General features: G+C 40.9%; 1 protein-coding gene across 2 annotated transcripts in view; it reads left to right on the top strand.

Annotated features, from left to right (window-relative positions):
* The window catches only part of EPHA3 (EPH receptor A3), a 367,059-nt gene that overhangs the window by 322,656 nt on the left and 28,308 nt on the right, over window positions 1–16,095 (top strand). For both annotated transcript variants that reach the window (XM_019528572.1, XM_019528571.1), the window contains exons 14-15: window positions 2,304–2,453; window positions 6,682–6,875. In XM_019528572.1, coding sequence (XP_019384117.1) covers window positions 2,304–2,453; window positions 6,682–6,875 — 344 coding nt within the window. The remainder of the gene's footprint in view (window positions 1–2,303; window positions 2,454–6,681; window positions 6,876–16,095) is intronic.

Raw genomic sequence — 16,095 nt, 5'->3', positions numbered from 1 at the left:
TTGGGATCCTGGTTTTCTCTGAATTAAAAATTCCCCAATTTTCAGTTAAAAAAAAAAAAAAAAAAAAAGTAACTCCAAATACACATTTTTCCATGATTTAAGTGAAATACCACTATGTTAGACCCCAACTCCATGCAGTGCCCAACAACTACGATTGTTCATGGATCCTGTTATACATTAGCCAGAGCAAGCAGGGAGCAAACATGAGCACACATTGCTCACAACAGCTCTATTCAGAATGGAGACAGCTTCAGGCCAGGTCCCAAAAAAACAACGAACTGGGGACCTGCCCTGAACATTAGTTCTTTCACATTTTATGCACCTTGGTTTATACTCATTAACATTCACTCCACCCTCACTCTCCTTTGGTTCCACCCATTTCTCCTCCCATCTCAAGCTCTGTCTCTGTTTACTACTTACTTCATTAACATGGAATTACCTATGCATTTCATTCATTTACATGCCTCTCTGGCCATTCACTCAGCTTCTCCCAGTCACTTGCTAGTTCTTTCTGGTTTCTTGCTGACTTCAGCAGCCTCTCCAAGGTTTTGCTTCTGCTTTATCTCCTGACGATAGTTGGTGGGCTGCATCTTGTTCTTCTTACACCATAAATTCTATACACTGTCCCATTGTTAGAAAACAACTTACCTAAGCACTTGCAAGGTTATTTTAATACATCATTCTGCCTTGTGGTCAGCAGCTTTTGCTGAGACCCAGATTAAAGCCTTGTCTCAGCTGCAAATCCAGGGCTTCCCAAAATCCAAATATTGTTACCCTAACACACTATACATACAATCACAGAAAAATGTGGATTTGGGGTTACTTTATTTTTAACCAAAAATTGGGGATTTTTTTAAATTGGAGAAAACCAGGATCCCTGGTCATAAGACAAACTAGCTCTCTTGAAACTGGGTTACGTATGTCTCTTTGCTTTGCATACATAACTTTAATCTCTTGGGGTATATTTGTGTGCACAATACAGTGCCAGGCAAAGACACCTGAGTTAGCTGTACTTATGCTCTCTCTAGTACTGGAAGCAATGTAGTTATGTTAATTTGTTGCTCTGCCTGAGCAAATTAGTCCTCCTGGAAAGGGTAGCTCATCCCCCCTAAGATGGATATGTTGCTTCTAGAATACATGCTAGCTTGTCTAGAGCAACTGTATGCCCTGAACTGTACCACATTGACTTACCCTCTGTTCTTCAGTTCCCCATCTGTTAAATAGAGATAGTAGGACCCCAACCCTCATGGGGATTTTGTGAGGATAAGTGTGTTGAAGATTGTGAAGCACTCAAGTGCTGCTGTAAACAGAAGGTAGAGAAGTGCTTAAAATAAATACAGTTTAATCTGAAGTCTGAGCTGAAGCTTAACCCAGAGCTGCATAGATTGTATATCCCTGGAGCTGGAAACAGCTTTAAACAGTCACTACATTCTGCATTTAATTACATTCTTTTTTAAGTCATCTGAAGTCAAAAAGTTTTGTCTTGCCATGTTTTAGGGACCTGGTTCTTTCGTGCATGACCCTCAAATCAGAGACTTGCAAATGTTGTAAACACTGGCGCCAATGGAAAGTGATTGTCTCTTCCCTCTAATTCTCCCACTGCGGCCTGAGGCTACTTGCGTGTGTTTTGCTGATTTGAGTTATGGCAAAAACAGTGGCCTTAATCAGAGAGAGCTGTTTCCCCAGCTACATGTACTAATTGTAACTAGTTTTTATTCTTTTCCAAGTTTAAATCATTTAATGATGTGCTCTTCTGACTTTAGAAATGTTTAAGTCCAGCCTCTCCTTGTACAACTGAGCTGAAGTTGTGGACTCTTGGCCCTGTGGGTTGTTCTGTCCTGGCCCTCATCCTGACAGAGCAGTCTTGGAGCTGCTTTAACTTCACTTACTTGCATATGGTTGCCATGGACTTTATGTGAAGGACCAGTGTTAGGGAAACCATGCTGCCTCACATCTCCACCCAAGAGTGAAGCAGAGGGCACCAGGCTCCTCAAACCCTTAATATTAATGTGTCAATAAAAATATATCTATATAATTTATAAAGAGAAAATGTGCAGATATGCAGACCATCTGGACAATGTTGTGATACAATATCATTCAATGTTTGCTGCAAAAACCACTGTGAGTAGGACATGCAGACACACTTCCATGAAAACTGGCAATAGCTTTTGGTAATGTTAGTTATTTACTGAAGCAATGTACTGATAAACATATGGCTTCATTAAAAAGTATTAAAAGTATGCAGTTATACTCGTTATACACTAGGTCAAGATTTTTTTGATTTTTTTTCCTTTTGCTTCTAGGGGGGAAAGATTCCAATTCGATGGACATCGCCAGAAGCCATTGCATACCGCAAATTCACGTCAGCAAGTGATGCGTGGAGCTATGGGATTGTTCTCTGGGAGGTGATGTCCTATGGAGAGAGGCCATACTGGGAAATGTCCAATCAGGATGTGAGTCTATTGTTGTCTGAGTTATGTTCTCAAATAAAGAATCAAGCTGTGAAAGGAAGTGGAGCATAATGAAACCAGGTGGCTCTGCATTTTTGACATTGACATTGATGAAGATGTAGAGAAGAAAGTTTCCAAGTCTCCCTGCTTGTGGAAATGGGTTAAATTTAACAGAAAATTATAGTTTTTCTAGAAAAAACACCTGAACTATTCCAGATTGCTAAAAAGAATGATGTGCCTGCAGCAGTGTTCTGTAAACAGTGTTAAAACAAACATTGTAATTTCTTTCAAGTTCCATAGATTTTTTTATGAACCCTGCCTACATTTCTGTTCAAATCCATAACATTCTATAGAATTTTTCCATGACCCTTGAATGCACAAAGTAAATTGCTGTTGGTGCCCATGAATTAAAATTGAAGCATTTGTACTATGGTTTTAATGAACCAAAAATACTTCTGCAACCAGGCAACAGATAAATTGGGAAAATAGTTAAATTAATTTAGGAAGATTTCCATGTGGGGTGGGAGGTCTAAGTAATTAATATCTATGCTAACATTTTTGGTTTTTAGAAATATAGCTTTTTCCAAACCAGGATTTAGAGAGGGGAAAGGAAAAGCCTTTCCTGCTATTTCTCTTGACTTGTGCTTAGATTTATTCCACATGAATCAACTATAGACAAAGCTTCTGGATAGAAATACAATTAACCTTCTATTACAGTGAGGCCCCCTCTACACATTATATCTATTGTGCAATTAACTTGTTACTTGCACAACAAATTTAGATTAGCTACATTTGCACATTAAAAAGGTCCAACCAGCTATGAAATTACTTAAAAATCTGTAATAACTTTATAGCTGGTTTCTATCCAGCTTTAATCTGTACGTGTAAGTAGTCTGTGGTAGGGAGAACGCAGCTGCTGTGATCTCCCAGCCATTGCAATCTCCCAGCCATGGGCACCCCCACAGGTAGGAGACTGCAGTCCCCACTGCCCCATGTCTGTGGGGGCTGAGAGTCCCACAGCTGATGGGCTTCTTGGTCCTGGCTGCATACCATGGACAGCCAGGCCTGAGACTCCCCACACTTGATGGGGGCTCTTGATCCCAGCTGCACATGGGACACAGCCAGGAACAAAAGCCTCCATCAGATGTTGGGATTCATGATCCCGACTATGCGTAGTCCCTGCATCTGGGAGCCCCATCAACAAAGGGGGCTCCCACCTACGGGAGTCTGCTTCTTGCAGATGCAGGGGAACACAGGATCGTGCTCCCCCCCCCCACACTAGGAATAAAGTACAATTGGATCTAATGTGTGATTCCACAGTCATGCCTCCTGCCATGTATGTGGTTGTATGGATCACTTATTAGATCCAATTGCACCTTTACCTACATCTGTACAGGGCACCTAAGGCATAGATTTTCAGGTGTTTTTCCCTGCCTTTTCCCTGCCCCTTTCTTAATACAGAACAAAGGAGCAATAGTGGTAACCAGAATTAGGCAACCAGGGTTTTCTTTACTGCTGTTCCTAAAAATGGTAATATAAAAACAAAAATACAAAGAAAAACCTTCCTTCCAAATAAGGACTACTGGCTGTATATTAATTCTTTACAGCAAGCTGTACCTTGTTTTTAAATAAATATGATAATTTGACTACTGTAGTACAGGATCAATTTAAGAGTGTTGCTTAGGCTAATATTTTAGTGGAATGCCTTCCTGTAACAGGCAGCCAGGGGGTTCCTGTTATTGAAGACAGTGCAGCAGGCTAAGCTGGCTGTGTGGGGCTGTGGCAACAGGAGCACAGGCTGGCCCTTAACTAAAAGGGTGAACTCCAGTGTGTGGCTGGAAAAAGCCACATGACAGAAGGGGGTGGGGCTTCAAGGCATATAAGACCAGGGCTTGAGCTAGAGCAGGCTGTCAGACCCTGTATGCTGGAGGGAGAGGAGCTCTCTGGGGAAGCTGACAGCAGAAACCAGGTCCATGGACACCCAAGCTACCCAAGGGAATGAGGGTGAGCCTATCACTGGGATGTATAGCTTATGGTAGGGTATTGTTCAGAGAGGGAATGAACTTTGAGGATGCAATTTCCTCATATTTCTGTTTTGCTGGAGTTTGTTTAGGACTAGAGGACCAGATTGTGGCTATGGGGGTGGTTTGGAGGCCACAGGGGATCCCTGAGGGATGCCCAGGAGAGAGTTCCCAGAGGCCCAGGGCCCAGAAGCATGAGGCAGGGGCCAGAGGCCCAAAAACATACGTGTACAAGATAGGGCTGGGGCCCAGAAGCTGAGGTCCAGGACAGTGGACCTTGGGCTAGGGGGCCCAGTGAGAGTAAAAGGGCTGAAGCCAGGAAGGCAGAAGCCCCAACAAAGGTTGAAGGTTTGAGGGGACAAGTGTAGAATCAGGGCCAAGGGCCCCTCCCTCCAAACACTGACTAACATATTCAAGGCACGGGCATGCCTATAGGGGTGGCTGTAGGTCACAATTATTGCTCCTAAGGCACAATTGGGGCTGCCTTAAAGGGGAAATCCACCCTGTGGAATTTGGGGCAGAGAAGCAGTGAGGGCTATATGCAGAGGAATGGCACCCAAGAAAAGGCTACCCCAGCCCCTGGAGGCAGCTTACCATAAGATCAAATCATGGCGGGCAAGAGACAGGAGGTAATAGGAGGTTGAGGAGCATAGAAAGGCAGATCTGACCACTAGGGGGTATCAGATACCAGTCAGATCGCCTGAACCTGTCACACTTCCATAATACCTACTTATAGTAAAATGAAACTCAGGAACAGGGTATGCCTGTATGATTTTTTGCTATGAGAGTGCTTAAACATAGAGTCGTTTCCTTACCATGTTCTATCTAGGACTCTAGGGCTACTTACAGATGTTAAACAACCCCCACCCCCCGCAAAAAAAACCAAAAAACAAACCTCCCCAGAGCTTTACTGGAAGAAGTAGCACATTAGATCGACCTGGCTTTGCAGCGCCTGTATAGATTGGGCATTTCAGCAGGGCTTTTTGGTGCTTTTATCTAATAGCTGATTCAACCAGGTATTACACAATTACCTGGTTAATTGTGCAATTAATTTAGACCAACTACATGTGCAAATTAACTATGGTGCCTTAAAAAGGTCCAACCAGTTATATAATTACTGATGGAAAATGTGTAGTAACTTTATAGCTGGTTTCTACCCAGCTTTAATTTGCATGTGTAGCCTGTGCCTCCACAGTTGGGAACCCCATCAGCTGACAGGGCGTCCAGTTGCAGGAGTGCTCCATGCACCCCCACAGCTGGTTGACTACAGCTGCTCCACCTCCCAGGTAAGGGGGTGCACCATGCATCCCTGCAGCTGGGAGACTGTAACAGCTTCCCCCCCTGCCCAGCTGTACATGGGGCACCCCTGAAGCTATCAGATCACAGCAGGTGGTATATGAGGTACTAGCCATGGGGGGTATATGAGGTACCCCCATAGCTGGGATCCTTGTCAGCTAAAGGGGCTTTCTTCTTGCTGGTGCAGAGGAAGCCTGGTGTGAAGCCCCTTCTTTGGCAATAAGGCATGATGGGATCTGATTTGCAATCCCACAGTCATGCCTCCTGCCATCGTACACTTGTGGAGGAGCACAGTAAGATCTGTTACAATGTAATGACTATGTGCTGCCCTCTATCTATAGAATATCTTTGGGAAGGTAGGCAAATTACCCATGATTTCAGTGGAAGTTAGATGTGGACAGTATATGACATTAAAGATGCATAAATAATGGGGTTGTTACCCTCTAAAGTATAAAGTATTGATCAAGCTTTTGGAATCAAGTATCGAGTGGTCAGATATGGAGTGGCATTCCTAGCAATACTAAACATAGGTTATTGGGAATGATCTGATTTTTTTTTTTTTGGTTTTGTGTGTGTTAGAGGGATGAGGACATGGGCATAATACAACTTACCATATTAAATGTACCATTTAACATAGACTTCACTAACATAATCACGTCAGTTTTAGAGAAGCTTGTTGAAACTGCATCTTCCTCAAAGTCACATGCTGTATCTTAATTTTCCTATAGCTCTTTCTGTATGTCATTTATTATCTGATTTACTATGTAGATAAACCAAGAGTGTTGTACCACAAGACAATTGGAGAATGAACACATTTGTTTAAACGTTAAATGTCCGTGATAATGTATTTTGCAGAACTGATAAAACAAGTTAATTTAATCACTTTTTTTCCCAAAACTTTTATCCTTGTGCAGGTAATTAAGGCTGTGGATGAAGGGTACCGCTTGCCACCTCCTATGGACTGCCCAGCTGCCTTGTATCAGCTGATGCTGGACTGTTGGCAAAAGGACAGAAACAACAGACCCAAGTTTGAGCAGATTGTCAGCATCCTGGATAAACTGATCCGTAATCCCAGCAGTCTGAAAATAATCACAAATGCAGCTGCAAGGTGACATATTCAATCTTACATTGCACATGCTGAAAATAAGTGTGTTTGCTTTCCCCACCTACAGTAATTAAAATATGTTTGCTTTGTCCACCCACTTCTTCAGTTTTAACCATAGTTATTTGCATTCTTGAAATCTGGAGAAAGCTTTCTGCAAGAGATTTTTTTTTTCTAATGCAAATATAGCAACTGTTTGGTTATGTGGTAAAACCCAGATAGCTGTGTGCTGAGATTGGAGACAAAAGAGATTTAGCTAAATGAATTTAAGAATTGCCAATTACCCTGTTTCTCACCCTGGGAGGGGCTGGGCCTTCACTCCATTTGATATACTCTGTCTCCAGAAACTTCTGGTTTTCATCTAGGGTAGAATACTAGAGTATATAGGTAGCCCTACTAAGTTGTATGCTTAAACTTATACATGCTTTCATACCTTTCTGAATTGTGGCCAGCAATGTCCCACTCTCATGCCCCAGTGTAGCAAATCATCTAAGGATGTGCTTAACTTATCTGAGTGTTCTGTCTGCCTTATAGCACATCCTTAAGCTTTTGCTAAATTCAGGGTCTTAATAATGACCTGAATTCCTATTCACAAACCGATATAAGATGCCCAGTTGTTTTGTAAAGAGTCATTCATCACTTCTTTTATCCATAATACTTTGGAAGCATCAGTAATATCCAGATAATTAGGAGGGAATAGAAGGTGATGAAGGTGTGAATGTCTGAGCAGATAATTGGGGCAGTTATCTGGGAGTACTGGTGAGGAAGGGTGCAGATTAATAGGCCTGTATCGCAAACAAAATGTTTGGCTTTTAATGGTCTCTAGGAATAAGCCAAATTGAATGCCATTTTGAGAGGCATTTTTCCTCCCTGATTTCAAATGTAAATGTTAAAGAATGGGAAAATAGCTTGGAGACCAAGGTCTCAGGCCTGCAGAACAGGGACATCATAGGCAGCAGCAGCAAGCTACTTGTCCAGTCTTTCTAATATATTACAGCCTGAGCCAAGGGAACTACCTCAGCAGGTAAAGGGCTCAACCAAGTGTATTACTAAATGTCTTTTAAAAATGAATCTCATTGTTTATTCTTATTAAACTGTTGTTTTTAAAACGTTGGGTCCCTTGTACCTGACCTTTACTAGATCCAAATTCTATCCCATTATAATGAGCCAATAGGAAGTCATTAAAGTGAAGGTGGGGTTTGAACTGAGAAAACTTGCTATGTGCTTCAGTCAGTTATGGCCATGAACAAGCCTTATGGTTCTTCCACGGGGGCTGCCATTCTCCTGGTAAAATCTAGGAACATACAACCATTCATTCATCTTCTCCTGGAGGAAGAATGCCCCCTCAGGTAGAATGATCATCCAGGCATCAGATCTCGCTTCTGAAGGTGAATCTTTTGCAAGAAAGAACATTTGTGCACTCTTCTCAGGAGGCAAGTGGGGCAAAGCCCCACATCCGTTTCTTGGACTGAGTAGGTTTCCCAGGTCTCTCCCTGGATTCTTCTGGGACGGAAGTGGAGCAGCTGCTCCACGGCCCCCCACCCCCTGCCTGCTCCCTAGACCCTACTCTAGGAAACAGGTAGGGTGGGTGTTGCCTGCTGCTCCCTGACTCTGCACAGACCAGAGGAGCAGTCTATCCTTTTTCCCTGCTTAGTCCCCAGACTTGGGACCCTGGTCTGTGAAACAGATGGGAGGAGTTAACCTGTTGTTCCATTCCCCTCTGCTCCATTTTCTTCAGGCACTGGGAGGAATGAAGCAGCTATTTCCTCCCTCCCAAACCAGGACTGCCACATGTTGTTTTCCATGCCTGGTGAAGAACTGGAAAGCAAAGAGGAGGCAGCTGCCAACTGAATATCTGTATACTCAGAAACAAATGTTCTCAAATGAAATTTCTCAGAAATTTCCCCTAGTGGAAATGAATGCCTGTGTAGGTGCAGACATAAGCGTAGCTCCTGGATCTAACTCATGGTGATTCATAGAAAGCACCATGAGTTATACCAATCATCCTGACCCAACAGACTTCAGCTGTTGGATTGGGAGGGTGGAGGATCAGCTTCAATTTGGAGCCAATCCAGGGAGAGAGACTGCCTATGCAGCTTCTCCCCCTAGCCCCACTCCCCCTCTCACAGCTCCACAACTGTCTCTGGATGGTAGGGGGAGAAGGCAGGAGAGGGAAGTCTGTCACCTGCTCCTCCCACTCCAGGGGGGCTGGGGAAACCCCAAAACAGACGTCCCTCCCCTGCCTTCTCCCCCTCCCATCCAGAGAGAACAGCCAGAGCAGACAGAAATTAATGAAGGCACTCTGCTTTGGAGTGTCTTCATTTGAACCCTCATACAATGACTGTCATACTATCAGAGCACTCTGCAGCCATGCTTTTCTGTTTTGACATGGCATTAGAGTGCTTTCAAGGGGCCCATCATGCCACAAATGTCATTTCTGTCTGTGTCCTTCATAGCCCATGTTGACCTGGCTCTTTTGTCCCTGACCTTTCAAGCTTGTGTTGTTTCCAACTTACTCATCTGATTACCTCCTACTGCCACTCTGGAGGTAGCCACCCCTTGTTATTGTTAACCCTTTATGTTATTCAAAATATATAATAATCTTAAAAGTTATTTGGTAAATACTCAACAAACCAAAATAAAATAAAAGCATTTACTAGAGTAGTTATGCTCTTTTAAATGTTAGTTGGCTGTTTTATAGCAAACTAGGTTTTAGCATTTAGCATTCATTTCTTGCCCAGTTAAATGAATAAGTTCTAAATGTATTTGACCCCATTTTTGTAAAGGACACAAACATGTTTAATATCAAGCTTAAATAAGGGTTTAGAAACCAGTTCCATTTTTTCATACTTGTTTCACATTTAAAACTAAACAAAATACACATTAGCTTCAAGCCTGTGATAAGAAACCCATGTACATCATTCCTCTATGACTTCTGTATTCCAAAGTGTTCCAAAATGAGTTCAGGGATGAGCTGCATCTATGATCGCTATTTCATGGTATGTCTAAATGGCAATCTAATAGTGGAGTTGCAGCTTGTGTAGAGACAAACCAGCTAGCTGAATAGAGACGAACCAGCTAGCTGAAGTACTGATACTAGTATAGACAGGGGAACAGTGGTCCTAGACAGATTTTTTAGCCTGCATTAAGATTTGTGCTGCCCTGGACAAGGCACTAGCCATGCTTCAATCAGCCAGTCTTAAGCCACTTCAGTATGTCTGCATAAGCTGCAGTTGCTTCTCTGATTCTTGTGTGGATATATAATCTATATTTCTCCATGATCGATTTTTTTTTTTTTTTCCCCCCCAAATGTCAAGCCTCTGGTGGTATCTCTAATAAAGAGAAAGCCTGCTTTTTTTGCCTCACACTAGACCTAGGTTACCAGTCTAAAACATCTACTATGTTTAGGTGCAGACCAAGGGTATGTTTACCAAGTGTATTTACTTTAGACAGCCTAATAGGGTATGGGTTTCACTATATAATTCTCTTTGGGATCTCATGACTAGGGTCTTACTCAAATTGCAATCACACAGATTTCACAGAAATCATGAAACCAGGTGATCTTCACAAAATTTGTGGAAAAATAAAACAACAACAAAATTACTAAAAATAAAATGCTGGCTCCCCCGTGGGAACCAGCAATCATCCTGGCCATGCAGCCTACCACAAAGGGGGCTCCTGGCATGAGGGCCAGCACACAAGATGGCTGCTGTCCCCACCCCTTGCTGAGATGGCTGCCACGGGGCCCTGCCCCTCTCCACCAATCAGCAGCAAGAGGTGGCAGCCTTCTCCATCAATTAGCAGTGGGGCCACCGGGTTTCCTCAGCCAATCAGAGGCTTGTGGGGAGGCACCACACTGAGCCCATGAAAGTGGGGGCCAGCCCCATAATCTGCCCAAAAAATCATCTGGCCACCTCCTGGAGTTGGGTAGACCCCTACTCACGACCATTTAGAAATTGCAGTGATGAAGGGCAATTCCTTCAAAAAGAAGCACAATGTCCTCTTTGAAAGTTAACAAGCAGAGGCATACAACTAAAGGAGTTTTAATAATAGTTAAAACTATTTTCATTGTGTGTCATCCAAATTTTTATCATTGTATCACCTGTACAAGTGAAGTCCTTTGTCCTTTTGTCATTTCTTTTATAGAAAAGTCACTACTTCTACATCAAAGTTTAACTTGAATTTGACTTCAGACCCTGTCTCTCAGCTTAGTCCTAAATAGTACCTGTACGTATGATGGATCTCTACTCCAGTACATGCTAATTAAAGTGCCCCCATGACAATTAGCATGTGTCAGAGCAGACTCAATTAACTGAATCTGCTGGAGTATGCTAATTAGTGCAGTCCAGCAGCCTCCACATCACGTATATTCAGTGTCCCTCTGTTTCAAAATGGTGGCAGGGGTGCTTTAACTAAACAAGCTTTAAAGCGCCCCCGTTGCCATTTTGAAACAGAAGGACACTGAATACATGTGACACTGCTGGTGCTTTAATTAGAGTGGCTCTCAGAGCCGCTTTAAGTAAAGCCCCTCCCTCTCCTCCCCCTCCCCGCATCCAAGAGCATGTGTGTGATGCCCTTGATTACCAGCAGAGGCTTAGTGCTTTGAAGGATTGGTCCTTGTTTCTGTTACTCTATGGTAGTCGACATTTGCTAGAATTTGCCTCTGGTGTTGATAAAACCCCCAACATAAAGCATGGAAACATGGATTTCATAAAAACAATCCAAGTAACTCCCATATTCATCATACTAATATACTTGCAAATTTTACTTGATTATCCATCAGCACAGGAGGAAGAGAAGTTTGCAATCAGAGTGAAGCATTATGGAGCAAACTATGCCTCCCTGGGATTGAGTGGAGGAATCCTCCCACAAGCTACTATAATGGTGTCCTTTGAGGATACTATAGTTTTTACTGCCTATATGCTCTCAAGCATATTGTTATGGATCCCTTAACTCCCTCCTTTATCATTCATTTTCATCTAGCTTCCAAACCCCAGTTGTTGAAAGCATGCTTAAAACTTCCCCATGACATATGCACACAAGTGGTCAAAACCAATTCATATGGGAAATTTTTCAGCCAGATGACATCTCTCAAATGAGGTATATAAGACATGTATTTCTTTGATAGCTTTTTATCCTCAACTGCTTAAACCTGGTAATCAGCTGTTATTTACTTAAAGCAGTAATTTTGTTGTAGTACCCAAACAAAATGCATGCTACTGCAAGTGTAGAATATAACTAGTGCTCATCTTGCATTCCTTTCCTTCTTGTATGAAGCCTCACTTTAGCAAACCACTTAAATGACTCCAAGTAATATATATGCACAAGTGCTTTGCTGAACTTGGGGCATGCTGAATTCATACAGTTTGTTTTATACTAAATCTTCATAGAACTTTGGGAGAAGGGGTACAAAATGAATGCATTCTTCAATTGTTTATTTCATTTTCATTTTTCTATTCCTCCCATGAACTGTAGGATACCTTGATACCTGCCAGGGTGTTTTTAGTCACAGCTGCTTCATTTTTTTTTTTATGAAATTAAGCAAAAATAAATGTTTTAAGATATGTCTTCTGAAGGACCTGGACTCTAAATTCTACAACCACTTCCTTTTCCTGGTATTTCTGCTGCTGTAAAACACAGCAACATTCACTAGCAATTTTCGTTTAGTCAATTGGGGTGGTTTCTGTTTAAAATCTCTGTACTTCAATTTTGTAATCTATATAAGGACTCTTTTACTAGGCTATATAAGCTCAGATGTTTGTAACCTTTATGCCTCCTTGAATAGGTGTAAAGTTCTGTAAAGTGATGTTGAAATTGGGTACAGTACGAGTCAGTAAAGCATAGCATAACCTCCGAATATTTTCTTTTGATTTGTGACCTGCTGTTCTCTCCTGGTATCTGAGCATTATGTTGGATTTCATAATTGAATTTCTGAGTTGTTTGGCTATTTTTACAATGGAAGTTATTTCATAGTTCTCCTTGTCCCATTATTTTTATCCATGGGCTTATTATTAGTCCACTGTGTATTACTTCATGTCTGTGAATGTTTCACTGAGTTACAGAGCATATGGTAAACTTTCCAAACTTTAATAGGTGAGCCAGAAATTCTTCATAAAATGTTGGTGTAGCTATAATCTAAAAAGGTTTCTTGGTTCTTGGTTCATTTTTGACAAAATGTAGGAACCAAAATCCATATAATTGAAAATATTTCTCAAGCAATCAAAATCTAAAAAAATCCTGGCACCTAATTTTTTTAATAAAAAATTAAATCCAATTAGAAATTTATGTTTTTCTTCATGGTGCATTGACCCAATTTTATTGTGGCTAGATTTCAAGCAAACATTTTTTTCCTATTTCAAATGCAATTTCTAAAACTTTGTGTTATCATCACAGACATCAACGCTTTATTTTTCTCACCCCCCCCACACACACTTTAAAATACAAACATATATTTAAAATATAGTAGAAGTACTGCATTAACCCAAAATGGGTAATGTTAATTTAAAGTAGTGTGGTCTAAATATTACAAAGTACTGACCTTGGAGTTGAGTGATACGAGTATTATTTCCACTAATTCATGCAGTAGTTAGGGACAAAATTACTTATTATCTCTGTGTTTCACCCCGTTTCTGTAAAAATAAAATAAAATAAAACAAAATAAAATACCCCTACCCAAAACATAAATATAAAAAAAATGAACAGAAACTTGGAAAACCATATTTTTTAAAAATTGCTGATATTAAAATTTTGAAACTGTAAACTTCAAACATTTTCAAAGTTGCAGAATTTCACAAAATTGGCAGGGTATTCCACCAAAAAAAATCATGACGTTTCCTTTTTTATTCGTTTGCTTTGAATTTTTTCATTAGAAATGTTTTTCTCATCCTGACCAACTTCTTGGTAAATCGAAAGCACTTCGTAATTTCCAGGGTATATCATCAGCAGGAAGAAGTGAAAAATAAACATAGTGGAGGCAGAGGAAGAAAGCACTGAAAAAAATAGTATATTTGCTCTGAATCTCTTGTAACCCACAAACTAAGTGCAAATATATAATTTGACATCTGTAAATATATTTTGGTGTACACCAGTTCTTGTAGAAGGATAAATGCATTTGCTTGCTATTTTGTGTTTCACCTGTTAAACCAAGTAGCAGAAAAAGGATAGGCTTTCTTGTAAAGAAATTATAGTACTGTGAGTTGCTTGATCTTCATGGCTGCCAATGAGAGAGGTGGTGCTCTCACCTTCCCTGGAAATCTTCAAGACAAGACTGGTTAGGCACCTGGCCGGGGTCTTATGACCCCTGCCACTCCCAGTGCTCCTTCCTGCCCATGGCAGGGGGTTGGACTAGATGATCTGTCAAGGTCCCTTCCCACTCATTGATGTGATGTTGTTTATGTAGTATGTTCTTCATTGAAAATTGCCACAGTTTTATTCAAAATTTGTGGAGGGATTGAGATTTTTATTAATGAGACACAGAAACTATAATATCTGTGTGCCCCCATTTAAAACTAACCAAAGGACCTTTTGAGTGAAAATCATTACCAGCTTACCATCTTTTATTTTGGTAGTTTTCTGATATTAACTTGTGACTTCAGTCCAGCTCATAGTGAAACCATAACAGTAATTAGTAGACCTGATTCACCAGTCTTCCGTTTGGAAACGAAGTGCCTTCCAAATCAAAACACTTTGAGAAATTATATCTATTCTGTTTCACAGGTAAAAGGGAGAAAGTTCAAACAGCTCCAGAACATCCAATTTGACATTTTTCAAGACAAAAAAAATAAATTTGTCCATTGTAAATTGTATTTGATTTCAAATATGTATTTTGTATTGCATACGAAATAATATTTTTAAAGTCAAAATCAAATAGAAGCACTTTGGTTAAAGTGAAAATTGCTTTATGGAACCTACTTCCATGGAGAATTCTGAAATGTTCAGATTAATTACAAGTAAGAACCAAAACACATTTTGTGATTTGTAAATTCTATACAAAACTCAACAGTTATCCTTCAAGTTCTAGTAATTTACAGGCCACCACCATAAATTTCCACGAAAGGGACCAAAAAGTAAATGGCTAGAATGGAGATTGAACTTGTCAAGAACAAAAGTTGAGGTTTATTTGTGTAGCAGCATGTGGAAGATTTTATGCTGCAACTGCCTGTGATATAGGAACCAGATAAATAGATTACCTCAGTGAGAGAGAGATGGTACCATTTGTGGGATGAGCAACAATACCAGGAGGCAATAGCTTTTCAGTGATGACCCTGACTCTTACATAAAGGTCATCCTCTAATTGTCTCAGTGGTGGCTTAATAAGTTAGCATTTGCAAGTTGTTTTGAAGATGAGACATGTCATATGCAGGCTAAATAGCTACTAGGATTCATTTTCCACTTCTGCAAATATAGCTGTTTTCACAGCATTACATTCATAACAAAATGAATTGTTAGAAATTGTTCTATAAAGCCAGTGGGCTTTAGTAAAACCATTTGGTTTTATAAATGCATACCAAACTGAGGATGACCTTTTTTCCCTTGCCTTGTAGATTTCTCCCACTCTACCACTCCTCCTTATTATATCAGCAAAAGTTTCTAATTCACAGTCACTCCTTGCCATAAGGAGATTTTTACAGAAAAAAGGACAGAAAAACTAAGTTCCTGCTTCCAAAATCTTATGAAATAATACTTTGTTTGTGTTCTTTTAAGCAATTATAGAATCATAGAAAAAATAGGGTTGGAAGGGACCTTAGAAGGTTATCTAGTCCAATCCCCTACTCAAAGCAGGACCATCCCCAACTAGATCATCCCAGCAGAAACTTTGTGTAGCTGGGTCTTAAACTTCAAAGGATGGACCTTCCACCACCTCACTGGGTAACCTGGTCCAGTGTTTTACTACCCTCCTAGTGAGAATTTTTTCCCTAATATCTAACCTAAACTTCCCTTGCTAGAACTTGAGATCATTGCTCTTTGTTCTGTCATGTGCCACCACTGAGAACAGTCTAACTCCATCTTCTCTCAACCCCCACTTCAGGTAGTTGAAGGGTGCTATTAAAACCCCTCTGTCCCCTCTTTTCTCAACTAAATAAGCCCAGTTCCCCCAATCTTTCCTCATAAGTCATATCCTCAAGCCTCCTCACCACTTTTGTGTCCTCTGCTGGAATCTCTCCAATTTGTCCACATCCTTTCTAGAGAGCGTGTGTGGGTGTGTGTGTGGGGGAGGTGGGGGGGT

This window comes from Crocodylus porosus, unplaced genomic scaffold (assembly GCF_001723895.1).
Source record: "Crocodylus porosus isolate Cpor-Errol unplaced genomic scaffold, CroPor_comp1, whole genome shotgun sequence".
NCBI classification, from domain to species: domain Eukaryota; kingdom Metazoa; phylum Chordata; order Crocodylia; family Crocodylidae; genus Crocodylus; species Crocodylus porosus.
This window is presented reverse-complemented; position numbering and strand designations above follow the sequence as displayed.